The sequence below is a fragment of the Molothrus ater genome, chromosome 2 (assembly GCF_012460135.2).
Source record: "Molothrus ater isolate BHLD 08-10-18 breed brown headed cowbird chromosome 2, BPBGC_Mater_1.1, whole genome shotgun sequence".
Taxonomy (NCBI): Eukaryota; Metazoa; Chordata; class Aves; order Passeriformes; family Icteridae; genus Molothrus; species Molothrus ater.
Window position 1 is genome coordinate 75806 of NC_050479.2, and position 16558 is coordinate 92363.

The 16558-nt window shown below is 57.8% G+C and overlaps 1 protein-coding gene across 1 annotated transcript in view; it reads left to right on the top strand.

Annotated features, from left to right (window-relative positions):
- The window catches only part of DCHS1 (dachsous cadherin-related 1), a 44466-nt gene that overhangs the window by 6133 nt on the left and 21775 nt on the right, over window positions 1-16558 (top strand). The window contains exons 3-6 of the mRNA XM_036391726.2: window positions 13302-13490; window positions 13587-13818; window positions 14844-15080; window positions 15364-16383. Coding sequence (XP_036247619.1) covers window positions 13302-13490; window positions 13587-13818; window positions 14844-15080; window positions 15364-16383 — 1678 coding nt within the window. The remainder of the gene's footprint in view (window positions 1-13301; window positions 13491-13586; window positions 13819-14843; window positions 15081-15363; window positions 16384-16558) is intronic.

Sequence of the window (16558 nt, forward strand, 5' to 3'; positions counted from 1 at the left end):
GCCAAGTCATGTACATCCTTTCTGTGTGCAAGCAGTGGGCAATGCCACTGCCACCAGGCACACCACAAGGCTGCCCATCACACAAAGCATGGTGTGGGCCTCTCTTGAGGTGGCTCCTGCTGTGCCAGGCCTTGCTTACATCAGTGTGGAGCTACCTTGCAGCCAGGACACTCAAAATGGGGCTAAGGAATGTGATACTGCCTCTGGGAAACTGCCTCTAGCCAGGCTTCAAACTTCCCTCTCCCCCTGTGAGGTTGTTAGCCCAAGTTCATCAGTGTTGGTAAGGCTGCTTGTGAGCATTAATTATGCTAATGGGCTAATGAGCTGAGGCACGTGCTGCTGCACCAGCCTTTGTGTGGCAAGAGGTCACAGCTAGGGCTGGAGAGCTGCTGGGCCTCCAAAAGCTCTGTGATGAGCTAGTGATGCCATTGGGATTCTGTGTGTTCTGTGCTCCCTGTGTTTGGTGTTTCTGCTGCAGCTCAGGCCCTGGAGCCAGGCTGATCCAGGCTGATCCCTGGGACAGGTGATCCACCTGCCTGAGTTGGGGTGAGGGCAGGTGTGAGGGTGCAGTGAGGCACTGCCAACCGTGGCAGCATCCAGGCTGTCCATGGGGACAGCACCAGTGGCACTGGGGGCACGTCCCTGCTGGAGGTGTGGGGCACGGGGATGTCTGGCTGGGACCATGAGAAGCTCTGGTGCCAGACTGGTGAGAGGGGCCTAAGGGACAGGAAGAACAGAAATTCTGGAGTCCATAAGACAAGGCTGGAGGAGGTCCTGTGACTTGGCCAAGAAAAAGGGTCCCTAGGTCATGCTGGAGGTGGCGAGAAAGAATGGTCTGTGGGTGCCCTGTGGGTACACTGCAGGGGCATGGGGGGTGTGAGTGTGGGCGGGCTGTGGGGAGTGTGTGTGTGCGTGCAGGTGACTGATGGTGTGGAGTGGGAGTGCTGGAGAGGGGCTTGTTGGGGAGTGAGTGCAGCAGATGGGGTAGGAGTGTGGCAGGAAGGAGGAATTGGGTGGGAGCAAGGACCAGGTGTGGAATAGAGGAGGCATGTGGAGCTGGGGCAAGTGTAGGATGGCACAGATGGCTTGGGGACAGGTCAAGGGTAGGATTAGGGGGAAGGATGGGCAGAAGGAGTGAGTGGGAGATGAGGAGGAAGATGTAGGTCAGGGGAGATTTAGGGTTGGTGTATGCAGGGCAACACTACAGACTGTCCCAGTGTGGGGTGTGTGGGGATGGGCAGGGCTGGGGACAGAGATGGGGAAGGGTCAGGGGTGGAGTCAGGGCCAGGGTCAGAGCAGAGATGCAGGGCAGCCCCGGGCCTGTGCAGAGCCCCCGAAGGGAGGCCCCCCTCTTTCCCTGTCCGTGCCTTCCTGCTCAGCGCGCTCACTCGCCGTGTGGGAAGGGTTCTGGAAATGCAATTGGAGATGGCGGCGGGGCTCCTGAGGCGGCCGTGGGGCCGGGCTGGAGGAGAGCGCCCTGCACAGAGCTGGGGCTGGGGGCACCCCAGGGAGTGCCCAGCACAGGGGCTGGGGGCACCCCAAAGAATGCCCAGCACAGGAACTGGGGCTGGGGGCACCCCAGGGAGTACCCCGCACAGGGGCTGGGGGCACCCCAAAGAGTGCCCAGCGCAGGGGCTGGGGGCACCCCAGGGAGTGCCCAGCACAGGGTCTGGGGGCACCCCAGAGTGTGTCCAGCACAGGGGCTGGGGGCACCCCAGGGAGTGCCCAGCACATGGCCCCCTGGCTCTGCCCTGTGCAGGGACACTGCTGGCCTGGCAGCCGACAGGGGCCGAGGCTTGGCCACGTTTGATGTCTTGGCCGAGTGCTGGTGTTTCGTTTGGAAACAGCGCGGCCAGGCTGAGCACAGGTAACTCCCGCGCGGCCTCGGCACAAAGCAAACAGCTCACACATCTGCTGCTGCTTCCTCTGGGCCAGGAAATGTGAGAGGATGGGAAAGGAGGCTGGCCAGGCCCAGGGCTTGATCGAGGATGCAGCAGCAGCCAGCCGAGTCTGGGAGCTGGGCAGAGCCAGGTCAGGGAGCCCTGCGCTTGGAGCGCAGCTGCCTGGCATGGCCACCCCTGTTGCCTCAAACAGGAAGGCTTCAGAGGTGCTGCCAGGACTCTTGGTGGCCAGTGCCCAGCACTGTTCCCCACAAAGTTGCCCATGTTGGGTGTGCTGCCCCCAGAGCCCTTTTGTGCTGTTGCTCCTGCTTGGCTCCATCTCTCTATGGCTTCCAGGCACTGGGGCTCACCCTGCCTCGGGACAGCAAAGTATCTCTGTTGAAGCCTGGGTTTTGTCCAGACCCACACAATGGTGATGAGTGCTCAGGTCACGGGCAGGCCCTGCCACATGAGGTACAGGACAAAGGACAGTCACCCAGGTCAGCACAGGGCTCAGTTTGCTTCTTTGTCGGTCTGCCCCATTTTTAGGCAGAAAAGCCTGGGAGGACCAGACCCATTTTTAGACAGAGATGTCTACTCTCCATGGACAGGACAGAAGGGTGGGGAAGGAAGGAGTCCCTGAGAGTGAGCAGGAGAGACCTGAACAATCACTACAGATGATCTGCTGCCTTGCAGACTCCATTCTGTCTGCCAGGACAGTCTTTGTGTCTGAGTGTGAACAGGGATGAGCAGAGCAGGTTGCTGGCCTGAGCTTCTGAGAAAGAAAAAGGAACTCATAACATCTTCTCTGTTTATTACTTGTGTTTACTATGGGCCAGGTCCCACAGTAGCAGACTGAGCATGAAGCAAAGGAAATAGCAAACTCGCTGTTCAAATCTGAGATGAGAAAGAAACACTGGTGGAGACAGAGCCCAGTGTAGCAGTGAACATGAGACCAGCAGAAAATGGAGCAGGAGATGGTCCCCAGCTGGCTGCCCTGCTCCTCTCTGCCACCATGAGCTGATGATGCAGAAGCTTTAGGGCACCGGACCCTGCTCCAGTGCTGCACTCTGTATAAATCTGCTCTGGTATAAATTCACCCTGCTGGTTTAAATTTGCTTTAAACATTTGACTGTGTACCAACACACTGCATGCATGGTCAGATAGTGTTTTTCTGGGACTTTCTGACTTTTCATGCTAAATCAAGTATTGTCTATGCTCTGGCAGAGAGAGCTGTGAGCCCCATGTGGTGAGCATGGGCTGGTTGGACAGCAACCTGAATGACATGGAGTGGTGGATTATTGATTCTTGCATATATCCACTACTGATGATTTTGGAACCAGGGTTTACATACTGCCTTTGCACCCGTACACAAACGCTGGGGAACGTCAGAAATTAAAAGCTGACCAGCAATGTACCTAATGTAGAGTCTCTGCAGTTTTGAGGACAAGTCTGATGAGTTTTTGGTTCTGTTTTGTGATTCCGTGGGGCATTAATGGGCAATGCTACATGCATAGCACTGGGACAGCCCCATGGGCCGTGCCCCAGGGAGGAAGATTTGGATGAAGAGCTGTAGGCTACACCAGGGCACATACACTGTATTACCGAAAGAGGTCTGGAGGGCTGTTCCTGGCAGGGACACGGAGCGTAGCCATGCATGGGCCCTGGGGCAGCACGAGGACTAATGCTCACCAACTGCGGGCAAGGAGAGTGCAGGAGGGAGGGGGCATTGCTGCCTGCCTGCATTTGTGTTCTTAGGGCAAGGGATTCAGTATCAACCTATTTCCAGACCTTTGCACAGCACAGAACAGGCCTCCCCCTCCTTAGAAACAAGGCAAGCTTTCCAGAGCAAGATGGGGAGACGCCTGGGAGTGTGCTGGGGGGCAGGAACAAGGGGGGGAGAGTGTCACGGTCCTGAGGAGCAGGCTGCCATGTGGGGGGATCTGGGGTACACAGGGTTGGACATGGGGGAGATGCTGGTACATGGGGAGGTTGTGGGGGGAGGTGAGTGCTGTTGTTACCGCCAGAAGAGCTGCATTTGTTCCAAATTCCTGTGAAAGTTATTTCCTTGCGCTGCCAGCAGCCTCCTCCTGGGCTTGGCACAGCAGCCAGCGCCATGATTAATTCAAGTAGCATTTCCCCTGGAGCTGCAGCAGCTTTTCCACTGCAGCTGAGAGGCCCCAGCCCCTCGCGCTCCTCTCCCCCATGCTCTGCTCCTCCTCCCAGCCCCCTGGAACAGCTCCCTCCTTCCTCCGTGCGATCCCCAGCCCCCTCAGAGCTGCCCCTTTCCCCTTACCTCTGCCTCAGCCCTAGGCCCCACAGAACTCCTCTTTCCACCGCTGCCCTTGATCGCACAGCTCGCTCATCCATGTCCACCCCACACCCCACCCACACGTGCAGCCCTCGAAGGGCCAGTCCCTTCTGCCCCCTCCCGTGGCCCCAGTCACCAGCGTGCTCCCCCTGCACCCCCGTTTCTGCTCCCTCTTGTTCTCCCCACACCCCTCGGTCAGTGCCAGCTGCAGTTGTCTTCTCCCTCTTGCCACTGTGACCCAGGGCAGCTCTCCTCCACCTGCACTGCCCTTGGGACATGCCAGCCTCTCCCTGTGGAATCCCAGAATGGTGTTAGGTGGGAAGGGACCTTAAAGATCATCCAGTTACAGCCCCCTGCCATGGGCAGGGGCACCCTCCACTAGACCAGTCCTGGCCTTGGACACTTTCAGGGATGGAGCAGCCACAGCTGCTCTGGGCACTCCGTGCCAGAGCCTGCCCACCCTCAAGGTGCCCACCCATCCACAAGGATGAACTTCTTCCCAATGTGCCATCTAACCTGGTCCTCTGGCCATGTGAAGCCATCCCCCCTTGCCCTGTCAGTCCAGGCCCTTGTCCAAAGTCTCTGTCCAGCTCTCTTAGAGCCCCTTTAGGCACTGGAAGGGACTCTAAGGTTTCCCTGGAGCCTTTTTGAGGTTGAACACCCCCGTCTTGCACAGCCTGTCTCCAGAGCAGCTCCATGTCCTGCTGATGTTGGAGTCCCCATCCTGGCCTTGCTCCCTGGGCTCACCCTGCCTGGCATGCTCAATCCTGTGCTGACCCCAGCCCAGTCTCTCCTGCACATCTTATTGATGTGTGTCCCATCTTTTTGTATAGACCTTCTCTGAGTGCTCTCTGCCTGACCTCCACATGGCTGAAACCCAGCCCCACACCCTGGTTTGGGGTCATTCTGGCTTCAGTGTCCCCCAGGGTCCTGCCATTTCTGCCCTGTGCTGTGGCTGCCCATTCAAGCCCCCCACCTTGGGCACTCTTCCCAGCTTCCCAGCCCTGCTCTGCTCCAGGATTCCCTGCCCCTTTCTGCTCCCCAGCTTCCAGGTCCTGTTCAGCTTCTGCACCTTCTGTGGGGCTCCCTATGCCCTGCAGCTCCTGGCTGCAGATGCCATTTCACTAGCAAGGACACCCAGGAACCCAGGTGAAGAACCTCGCTCCTTGTCCATCTGTGCCCTGCTCTGTCCCTGTGCTTGGAAGCCCCTGGGCTCCCAGAAGGGTGCTGGGCACTCCCAGGCTCCCTTCCCTCTTGCCCAGCCCCATATTCACACCCTGCCTCCCTGCCAGTGTCTGTGGTTAACCCACTTCCCCTCACCCTCTGACTCTTTAGCCTGTCTCTGGGCAGCCCCTGCTCCCCATGCCCAGCTACACGTGTATCTGGCAGCCCTGTGTCTGTCCTAGAATCACAGGAGGGTGGGAAGGGACCTTAAAGCCCCTCTCATTCCATGCCTTGCCATGGCAGAGACACCTTCCACTAGACCAGGTTGCTCCAAGCCCCATCCAGCCTGGCCTTGGGTGCCAGGGCTGGGGCAGCCACAGCTGCTCTGGGCAGTGTGGAGTTGGCTGTGGGACCCCCAGCCCCGTGCCTGGGGCCCTGGGGACCCAGCAGTGTGACCCAGCAGAGGGACCCAGCAGTGCTGGCAGCTGTGCTGGGGCTCCCTGCTCCATGGGGAGCTATGGGAGCTGACCCTCGCCTTGGCCACGTGTGCTGCGCTGCTGCTGGGCCAAGCCCTGACCCTGTTCCCTCCCCTGGGACCTGCCCGTGCTGGAGGCTGGGACAAAGCCTGGAGACAGGAGCGGCTCCTGAAATAGCTGTGTAGCTGCTCCCTGGCTGCTTTGAGCCGGCCAGTGGCCGTGCCAGGGCTGGGAGGGCAGAGGCTGGCGCGCACTCCGGCGCGGGGAGCCGTGCGTGGGATCGCTGACCACACTGGCGCCAGCCTCCCCTCCTCTCCCACCAAGAGCCGTCACTCAGAGGGGCGGGAGCCCCAGAGCCAGATGTTTGCCAAAGCCACAGCACAACATGTGCGCAGCAGAGCCCCAGCCATGGCCAGGCTCCAGATGAGTTCCCTGCCTGCTGACTGCGCTGGCTGCAGTGGGGAGCACGGCTGAGGAATGGAGCCCGAGCTGCTGGGCAGTGCTCCATCACTTCTCAGCACTGTGGGCTGGGGCATGGGTCAGCAGGAGGTGTGTACGAGGGGCTCTGGTGTGGCTCTATGGGAAGGGGCAGCTTTGACTCCCACAGGGTGAGGGACCTTGGTGTGGGGCTGCACTTCATCCATCCCCATCTCTGGGAAATGTAGAAAGTCTGTTGTGCCCTAGCTCCACTTGTTCCTCCTGTCTTGCTGGGGTCCTGGGAGGAGGGTGTGAAATTGCAAGGCCTCCATACCCATCACTGCCCTCCCAGCTCTCCGTGGAGTGGGGAGAGGCACACTTGGCCAGGACCCCGCTTCCTTTTCCAAGTCTGGTGCTGTGGTTTCTTGCTGCCTGACCCTGAGTCATCTTGCTGTTCTCCTTTGTTGTCCTCTTTGCTCCGTGGTGGCCACAGCCCTCCCCCTGCATGCTCTTCTGCCCAGCTGCAAGGCACCCCAGCAAAGCCTTCTCGCCACACCTGCGGGCAAGGAGGGGCAGGGAGCAGATGCTGCTGCCCGCTGTGGTCAAGGCTGCTCTGCAGGGACAGGGAGCAGATCAGCTCTCTTGGAACAATCTGAGCTCAGTGGGGAACTGGGTGTTCAGGAGGGTCTTTAGCTGGAGATCACAGAATGGTTGAGTTTGGAAAGGACCTCTTGAGATAGTCTAGTACAACCCCCCCATGCACAAGCAGCACCATCCAGAGTTGGTTGCCCTGGGCATCCCCACTTTCCTGGGAAGCCTCATAAAGGAAAAGTTCTTCCTGATCTTCAGAGGGACTCTCCTGTGTTCCAGTGTGTGCCCATGCCCTCTGATCCTGACACTGGGCACAACTGGGAAGAGCCTGGATCCATCCTCTTGTTGCCCTCTTTCCTGTATGAATGATACCCCTTCTCCAGGCTGAACTACCCCAGGTCCCTCAGTCTTTTGTCCCAGGAGAGGTGCTCCAGTCCCTTCATCTTTGTGGCCCTTCACTGGACTCTCTCCAGTGTCGCCATTTCTCTCCTGTACTGTGGGAGTACTGAGGAGTACTGTGCTGTACACAGCTCCAGCTGTGGCCTCACCACTGCTGAAGAGAGGGACAGGATCCTCTCCCTGCTGGCCACACTCACCTGATGCTGCCAGGACACCCTTCTCCTTCCTTGCAGCAAGGGCACATTGCTGTCTCATCTTCAGCGTGGCACTATGGGGGCCTCTGTGCTGAGCTGCTCTCCAGTGTGCAGCCCCCAGCCTCTGCTGCTGCAGGGGATTTCTTCCTCCCCAGAACTTTGCACTGTCCCTTCAGGAGGCCTCTCGTCCCTCCCTGCAGCCTCTCAAGGTCACTCCAGATGCAGCATGACCCTCTGGTAAATCAAATCAGCCACTCCTCCCAGTTTGGGGTCATAGCAAACGTGCTCAGCGTACACAGTGCACCCTCAAACAGGTCATTAATGGAGATACCAGACAGTGCTGGAGGCAGGACTGACCCCTGGGGTACACTGCTAGCTACTGGCCTCCAGGTAGGTGCTGTGCCCCTGACCACCACTCTCTGCACAGGAGACATTCAGCTGGTTTTCACCTGAATGGGGATCTCATGGGGTGGAGTGTCAAAGAATTTAGTGCACTTCAGGTTGACAATGTCCACTCCTTTTCTGTCATCCACCAGGCCAGTCATTTATCAAGTGGATCAAGCATGATTTGTCCTTAGGGGAAGCTGTGCTCACCACTCCTGATGATTTTCTTGTCTTTCCCGTGCATAAAAATGGTTTCCAGGAGTAGCTGCTCCATCAGTTTCCAGGGATCAAGGTGACCCTGATTGTTTTGTAGTTACCTGGGTTCTCCTGCCTTACTCTTGAAGATGGGAGATATTTACTTTCCCACAGTCTTCAGGCACCTCCCAAACGTGATGATTGAGCAAAGATTATTGTGAAGGGCCTGGCAGTGATGTCCTTCACCCTGTTCTCTGACACCTGAGGCTCCTGAAGACCCATCTTACTAGTAGAGAGTAAGGGAAAGAGGGCATTAAGTACCTCAGTCTTTTACATGTCCTATGTCAGCAGGTCCCTAGTCTCCTTCAGCTGTGGGTCTGCATTTTACCCAGCCTTCCTTCTGTCACCAATGTGCTTACAGAAGCCCTTCTTGTTGACTTTGACATCCCTTGCCAGATTCAAACCCAGCTGGGAACTGGATGCCGACAGCAGCGTTCCCATGTGATTGCACTGATCAGTGAGTGATTTCAGCTGAAGGTAGCCCAGATGTGATCCCCAAACCCTGCCGTGGTAGCAGCCTCTTCTACACCTATCCACGAAGTCCTCAAAACATCGGGGTCGTCCCTGGGTTCCTTAACACATCCTCTGGTCTCAAGGGCATGTGCCTTTTCAGTTGCATCCATTGTCTGACAGAAATGGAGTATTTCTTCTGTCACTTTCATCCAGACCCTTTCCCTCACTGCTCATGAACCTCTCCCCAGAGCCTGTCTCCCGACCTGTCTTTCACCCACCCGACTGCCCAGCCCTCCAAACTCTAACATCCTTCTTTCGGTATGAGGACAATGGGAGAAGGTGTCAAAACCCTTCCTAAAGTCAAGGCAATTGTCACCCACAGCTGTCAGCCCTTTAAGCCCAGATCCCATCACCACAGAGAGCAAACAGGATGGTCAATCTATGATGGCTCTTCCCTTCCAGGATCTTTCATGTGGCCTAAAACATGCTAGAAGACTCGCTCCATGATTCTCCCAGGGCCCAAAGTGTGGCTGATGAGAATGTAGACCCTCAGATGATCCTTTTGGCCTTTGTTGAAGGTGGGATGTGAGACTTGCATTCCTCCAGGTGTCACGGATCTCCCCTGCTTTGCCCTCACATGTGAAGAGCAGCCCCACAAATCCATTTCTGCCAGCATCCATTGATGCAGCCTGTTGAGTCCCATGGATTCACGTGGATCAATCTTTCCAAAGAAATACTGACTCTCTCTTCCCCCCTCTCTGGAGGCTCTCTGAAGCCTTTTGAACAGCATGGAGGCCTGGGAGGCTGGTGGAGAGCGAGGTGAAGGAGGCACTGAGTGCCCCAGTCTTAGCTGTGCCTGCTGCTGCTGAATCCACACTCAGAAATGGGCTCTTCTTCAGGCCTTCACTGCCAGCACAGTGCAGAGGCTCTTCTTGGCACGCTCAGGCTTGAACTTTGACTTTGCTGGCACATCCTGACATGCCTGGCAGTGTCTATAGATTCCTACTATGTGTCTTGCCTCCATGCCCATCTCAAAGAATTGTGGAATGGTTTGAGGTGGAAGGGACCTTAAATGTCATCTCCTTCCACCCCCCTGCCATGAGCAGGGACACCTTCCACTCAACCAGGTGGTTCCAAGCCTTGTCCAGCCTGGCCTTGGACACTGCCAGGGATCCAGGGGCAGCCACAGCTTCTCTGGACACCCTGTGCCAGGGCCTCATCACTCTCACAGGGAGGAATTTCATCCCAATATCCAATCTAAACCTACTCGCTGTCAGTGTGAAGCAGCTCTCCCTTGTCCTGTCTTTTGAGGCCCTTTTAAATAGCCTCTCTCTCCATCTCGTTGGCTCCCTCCAGGTACTGAAAGGCCCCAGTCAGGTCGCTCCAGAGCCTCCCCCTCTCCAGGCTGGACAGTCCAATTCTCTTAGCATGCACCACCTTTTGCATGGCAGCTTAGCCCGGAGGCCCCTGCTTAGCCCAGGCCATCTGCTGAGGTCTCTGTGTTTTCCTGAGCCCTGGGATGGGCTGCTCTTGAAGGCTTTCCAGCTTTCCTCAGCTGCCTTGGCCTTCAGTGCTGCCTCCCATGAGATCCCTTCCATCGACCAGTTCCCTGTAAAAGCTGAACTCTGTCTTGCAATCCAGGCTCTGTACTCAGCTTCTCTTCTTCCTCACTCCCTTTAGGATACTGAATCTGCTGCTTCAGGGCCACTGCAGTCACAGCTACTGCCAGCTGCCACATCCCCAGTTAGCAGTCCCTTCTAGGGAACAGCAGATCCAGCTGCATGCTACCCCTGCTTGGCAGGGACTCTGGAATCTTTGTGAGACCAGGGGTCTGTGATCCTGGCTTCCTCAGGTACTGCTGCTTCCTTGGCAGCTTCAGGTCAGGAATCTCCTGGCAGGGCATTGGTGTCCTTGTGCTTAAAGCCTTTGTGGCTGTGCGGGCTCCGTTCAGAAGTCAGAGGAGAGAGGGCAGTGGGGCTGCTGTTCAGGCTCAGAGCCCTGGCTTCTGCTCCCACACATTCGAGCAACAGGACTGGCACAGCCCCAGTGCAGTTTCCTGGGCAGTTCCACAGGCAGCTTGACCCCGTTTCCCTCTATTTTTCAGGCAAACATCAAGAGTCTCATGAGTGAGCTGCAGTGAAACCAGCTGTGGATCCAAGACTTGGGGCGGATGCTAAATACAGAGCCTGGGGCTGCCCTGCATTAGCTTCTAGCAAAGTTCCTGGAAAAATGTCCATGCTTGGTTTAAAAATTTCCAGAAGTGGTGAACTCACCGCAGGCCTTAATGAGCCCTTTTGGTGGCTAATTGCCCTCACAGCTAAAAATGTGTCTCAGTCTCAAACTGTGTGTGCTCTGAGTCTGCAGCAGTGCATGCAGCTGGAATGAGGTGGTTGCCATACCTGGTGGTCCCTGTGGTGTCTCAGGAGTCCCCAGGAGGCATCACCCAGCTGCAGCGGGGATCCTGCTGTCCCTGGGTCTCGTGTCAGGCCTTGCTGAACGTGGGCTGCCCACGGGCGGTCAGCCAGCCCCATCCCATGGGATGCACACATGGGATATCAGCAGTCTGCAGGCAGGGAGCTGGGCTGGCGTGCACCAGCCACAGCCCCCTCCCTCTGCACGCAGTGGCAGAGCACAGAGCAAAGTGTCCAGTGGCCCCAAACTCAGCCAACACCGTGACCTGGTCCAGCAGGTGTTTGCTGTTCCTGTGGCTTCTCTCTAGGCACCAGTTTAGCATCTCCCATCCAAGGGAGACAAGAACCAGGTGCAGGGCTGCAGTTGTGGTGGCACCAGTGATGTGACCTCTCTTAGATGCTATGTAGGCTCATATTGGGCAGAGTTTTGTGTTGGACCAGCGGTTCACAGATGGTCCCATCACAGGATGGGGCAGTGAAGCAGTAGATACATGGGATACCTTGTCCTGGCTGCACAGCCAGGGCTGGTTCTGATACCACACTGCTGGCTCCACCAGTTATCTTGCTGGAACATGGCTCTGGGTACCAGGAAGCCGTCAGGGAGGTGGTGCTGCATTACACAGTAGTGAGAGCTCATCTGTTGCTTCCCTGTTTCTGAAACCTGGCCCAAGTCTTGTGGCAGGAAGCTGGGTATTCCCCCTCTGGGTAATCCTAAGGGTGGCACCCATCAGAAGATGGTTATGGTGGGGAAGGGAGACTCTTCTGGAAGCATCAGAGCCCCTTGGGCTAAGGAGCCTGAAGCTGCTATCTCACTCTGCAGCAGAGTGTGTGGCTGTACAGTGATGTAAGCAGCTGATGTGCATTTTAGATAACCTTCAGAGTGAGAAATACTTCATTCTGAAGGAAAGAAAAAACTTCATTTACCATATAGTACCTATTCCAGCTGGTTATGCATTTCCATCTGCAGTGCAGGAGAAGGCTGGCAGCTGACCCAAGGAATGGCAGAGGCACACAGGGTGTAGGTACAGGGCTGTATCCCAGGCACAGGCACACAGGGTGTGGGTACAGGGCTGTATCCCAGGCAGGACAGAGGCACACAGGGTGTGGGTACAGGGCTGTACCCCAGTAATGACAGGCAGCATGGAGCCACTGTACTGGTAACCTGCACAAGAGCTCCAGTGATATCAGCAGGGTCAGATTTGTGCTCTCTGCTGAGCAGTTCCCCAGGAAGATGGGATGGGTCAGTGGGGAGGGGGATGGTGAGCTCTAGGTGGGTCTAGTTTCCCAAAGTGCTTCCTGACCCAGTTCTGTCACAACACCTGTGCTTCCAAGTGCTCTGCAGCTGGAGTGGGGAGGGGGATCCTGTTCCATGGTGCTTCTTCTGGCAGCTGCTGCAGGGTTAGGGAGCAGATTCTCTGCACAGGAGCTTAGTGCTCCCTGGAGATGTGGTCTCAGTTTCTCCCTGCAGGCAGCCCCTCAGCCCACAGGCAGCAGGGCTGCTGGGGGTGTCGCAGGTGCTGCCTCCTGTTCCCTGGTTCCCTGTCAGGACAGGCTGGTCCCACCCCTGCCCATGGCTGTTGCCTGCAGGCCCTGTGTCCTGTCCCCTGGTTGCTGCCTCCCCGGTGAGCAGCTCACAGCCCCCAGCCAGGCCCTCGGCTTGGCGCAGCGCTCCTCGTGCAGAGCGAGGCCCCATGGCTGCTGCGGGGAGGAGCTGTGGCTGACGAGGCCTGAACTCCGCTTCACCCGCGCCTGGCCCAGCTGCCTTCCCCAGCTCTGTCCCCCAGCTTTGCTCTCCATGGAGCTCCCAGCTGGTGGAGGAGCTGTGGGCAGGGATGTGGAGTCAGGAATTGGTTTCTGCTGACCTGAGCTCTGTGGGAGCCTGAAGGAGGAGCTGGGGAGGGCAGGCAGGGAGCAGCATTCCTCCTCCTGCCACGTCTGTCATAGTGGGTGCATTTCTTGTGCTACAGACAACGTGAGACTGGACTGTCACAGGGCAGTGCCACCCTCCATCCTCATGCCCTGTGTCTGGGACTGCTAGACATGGAGCCCTGAGAGCAGGACAGAGCCAGGGCCATGGTGGCAGGGGGGTCACTTTCTTCCTGTCCCATCCTGAGTGTCTTCGCAGAAAAGAAGGAATAGAGGTGCAGGGGCTGCTGCTGCTGCAGTGCTGCATGTCCTGCAGAAGAAGCAGTGGCTGGCCTGGGACAAGAGCCACAATTGCTGTCACGCTGCATTGTGATGGCCAGCTCTGAGGGTGGCATGGTGGCTGTGGCCATGGAGCAGAAGGTGGCACTGGGGCGTGGTGGTGGGGCTGGGCTGGCTCTGGTGGGTTCTGTTCTGTTCAGGTGGTGCCTTCCCTCACACAGGTGACAGCCACAGATGCAGACAGTGGTGCGTTTGGCTCCCTTTCCTACTCCATCGGCTCTGGCATCGGCAGCGTCATCCCCACGCAGTTCAGCATTGACAAGCACTCGGGGCAGCTGTGCACGGTGCAGCCCCTGGACCGTGATGAGGGCACGGCTGCCTACGACTTCACCATCACTGCTGTGGATGGGGTGAGTGCTGCCGAGGCTGCACACGCAGTGCTGCTGAGCCAGCCCTGGGCGGGGTACTGCTGTCCTTGGGCTGTCCCTGACCCGGTGCCTCCGCAGGGCGGCCTGAACTCCATGGTGTACGTGAAGGTGTTCCTGGAGGACACGAATGACAACCGGCCAGTGTTCTACCCGCTGGAGTACGCTGCCAGCATCAGCACCCAGAGCATGCCGGGCACAGCCGTGCTGCGCGTCACTGCCCACGACAAGGACGAGGGCCTCAATGGCAGGGTGACATACCGCATCGTCCGGGGAAACTCGCCCCCGCTCTTCTCCCTCAACAAGGACACAGGTGAGCTCTCAGGCAGCCAGGGCAGGCAGCAGTTGGAGCACTGGCATGTGGGAGGTGTCAAAACCAGCCTGAGTGTCACTGCTTGGCCACCTCAGCAGTGCAGTCTGTCTCCAGAGTGCGTCTGTTCCTCTCCCTGCCACATCTTTCCCTGCTAAATTTCCTTAGACTCTGGTAACCCCTTCCCAGAGTCAGTCCCTGACTTATTGTTTCTGCTCCCTGTTCTGTTCTTCATTTGTCCTGTATGCCTTCTTCTCCCCATTCCCCATCTCTGACTCACTGTGCCCTTCCTCTTGTGTGCTGATCACACAGCTGTATGATCAGCTATATGATCAGGCTGTATCCTGCTTCCTTTCTTGTCCCTGCTAGTTCCCTCTTCTCCAGCTCAGTTAACTCTCCTCTATAACTCTGTCACTCTTGATCCCACTGTTCTCATTGGCTGCATCTGCTGGAAGCCAGAGCAGTTTCTGCTGGGGAAGTGGGTGCATGGGTATGAGATGCCAGGGACTCTCAGCAGGACAGAAAGGTGCACTGGGGAATCTGCACACTGGTTCTCAATTCCCAGCAGGTGACTGGGAAGATTACAAGCCCTACCAGCCCTCCTAATGCAGGGCCATCTCCTTTGTAAGGCCTATCAACTATGATCCTTCACTTCTATATCCCCTCCCAGATCCTGTCTGCCTGCCCAGGGCCTGCTTGCTGTGTTATGACACTCTCCCTGTGCCCCAGATTGGAAGCCCTCTCCCTGCCTTTCCCTCTCCCAAGACCTGCCTTCTGGCTCATGTCCCACAGCCTGTACCGCCGCTAAACTCAGAGCTGGCTGTAAGACAAAGCGCGGAGGGTTTGGGGAGGCTTTCCTGGGAGAGCTCCACTCATTCACTCCAGCTCCTCCGTGGTGGGCTCCACTGTGATGCACATTCTCTCCTACCCCTTCTGGTCTGCCTTTTCCACTTTATGGTTTGGCCTGTTCCCTGGTGCCAGGTGCCAGGGGTGCAGCACAATGCCGCATCAAGGACTTTCTTCCTCAGGTGTCATTTCTCTGTCATGGTCTCTGAATGGCAAAGCCAACACCCTGGTGCAGCTGGTGATCTCTGCTCAGGATGGGGGGGGCCTGCAGGCACAGCCGAATGCCCGGGTAAACATCAGCATCGTGGAGGGCACAGTCTCACCCCCTGTCTTTGAGCAAGCTCAGTACTTCTTCAGCGTGCCCGAGGACATGCCGCAGGGCACCACTGTGGGGGCTGTCCAGGCCCAGAACCCTCCAGGTATGGCCTTGTCCCTTTTGCATGTGCCACTTTCCCTGTCCCCACACCATCCTTGAGGTCCAGCATCCACCACACTTCCCTGCTCTGAGAGCTCCACACACTGACACCTGAGTGTGCACCCAGCTCAGCACCTGTGCTTACACAAGTGCATAAGCACACCTGGGGTCTGTGCACATGGGCACTGTGCTGCTGCACCCCTTGGAGCACAGCTGCCTGACCCCGGGGCTGAGGCAGTAAGCTGGATGGCACCTCATTCCTTCTGTCTCCGTCCTCTTGCCCACAGGTCATGCTGATGACATCTTCTATTCCATCTCCTCGGGGGACCCTCATGGCTATTTCTCCATTGACTCGGCCTCGGGGCAGCTGCGCACCAGCCTGCCTCTGGATCACGAGTCCCAGGCAGTTCTCGTCCTGGATGTCCAGGCCCGGAGCGGTTCCCCCCCTGCCTACAGCAACACGCGGGTGAAGATCTCTGTGTCAGATGTGAATGACAATGCTCCGGCATTCCCAACTCCCTCTGACTCCATCCTGCTGCCAGAGGCCACAGAGCCCGGCACTACAGTGTACACCCTGCAGGCTGAGGACCGTGACAGCGGTGCCAATGGACAGGTGGCCTTTGAGCTGCTCTCGGGGGGTGAGGGCACCTTTGTCGTGGAGCATGCCTCGGGGGCCGTGCGGCTCCTCGGGGCCCTGCAGTACGAGGCCATCTCAGCCTACAGCCTGGCCATCGTGGCCCGGGACAGCGGCGTTCCCCAGCTCAGCTCCACCTTCACGCTGCTGGTGCACGTGCAGGCCGAGGACGACAACGGACCCATCTTTGACACTCTCACCTACCGCGTGGAGGTGCAGGAGGGTGTTCCCGTCTCCACCCGCTTCCTGCAGGTGAGGGCCCTGGCACATGATGTGGAGCCCTCGGAGCTCACCTACCACCTGCGTGCGGATGGGGATGCTGCCAGTTTCGGCATCGTGCCCGAGAGCGGCTGGCTGTACGTCAAGAGTGCCCTGGACCGGGAGACGCGGGACCTGTACGTGCTGACGGTGCTGGCCTCGGTGGGAGGCACCGGGGCCGCGGCGGACGCGCGGAAAACCGGCACCAGCACCGTGCGTGTCAGCGTCACCGATGAGAACGACAATAGCCCGCGGCTGAGCGAAGAGCGGTACTTCTTCACCGTGTCTGAGAACCAGGCTCCTGGCAGCACCGTGGGAAGGGTGATGGCAAGCGACCGGGACGCCGGGCAGAACAGCCGGCTCACCTACCGCCTGCTCCAGCATGACCCCAACTTTCTGATCCACACACAGACAGGTGAGACACTCCCGGCTTCCCAGGTGGGGCTGTCTGGTGAGAAAGCCCAGGGCAGGGCAGCAGTGATGGCAGCCAGGCCAATGCAGCAGCAGAATATTCACCTTACTGCCCCCGCAGTGCTGGGCTCCAGCAACACAACTGAATAACACATCTGAGCACAGGCTCTGCTCTAATG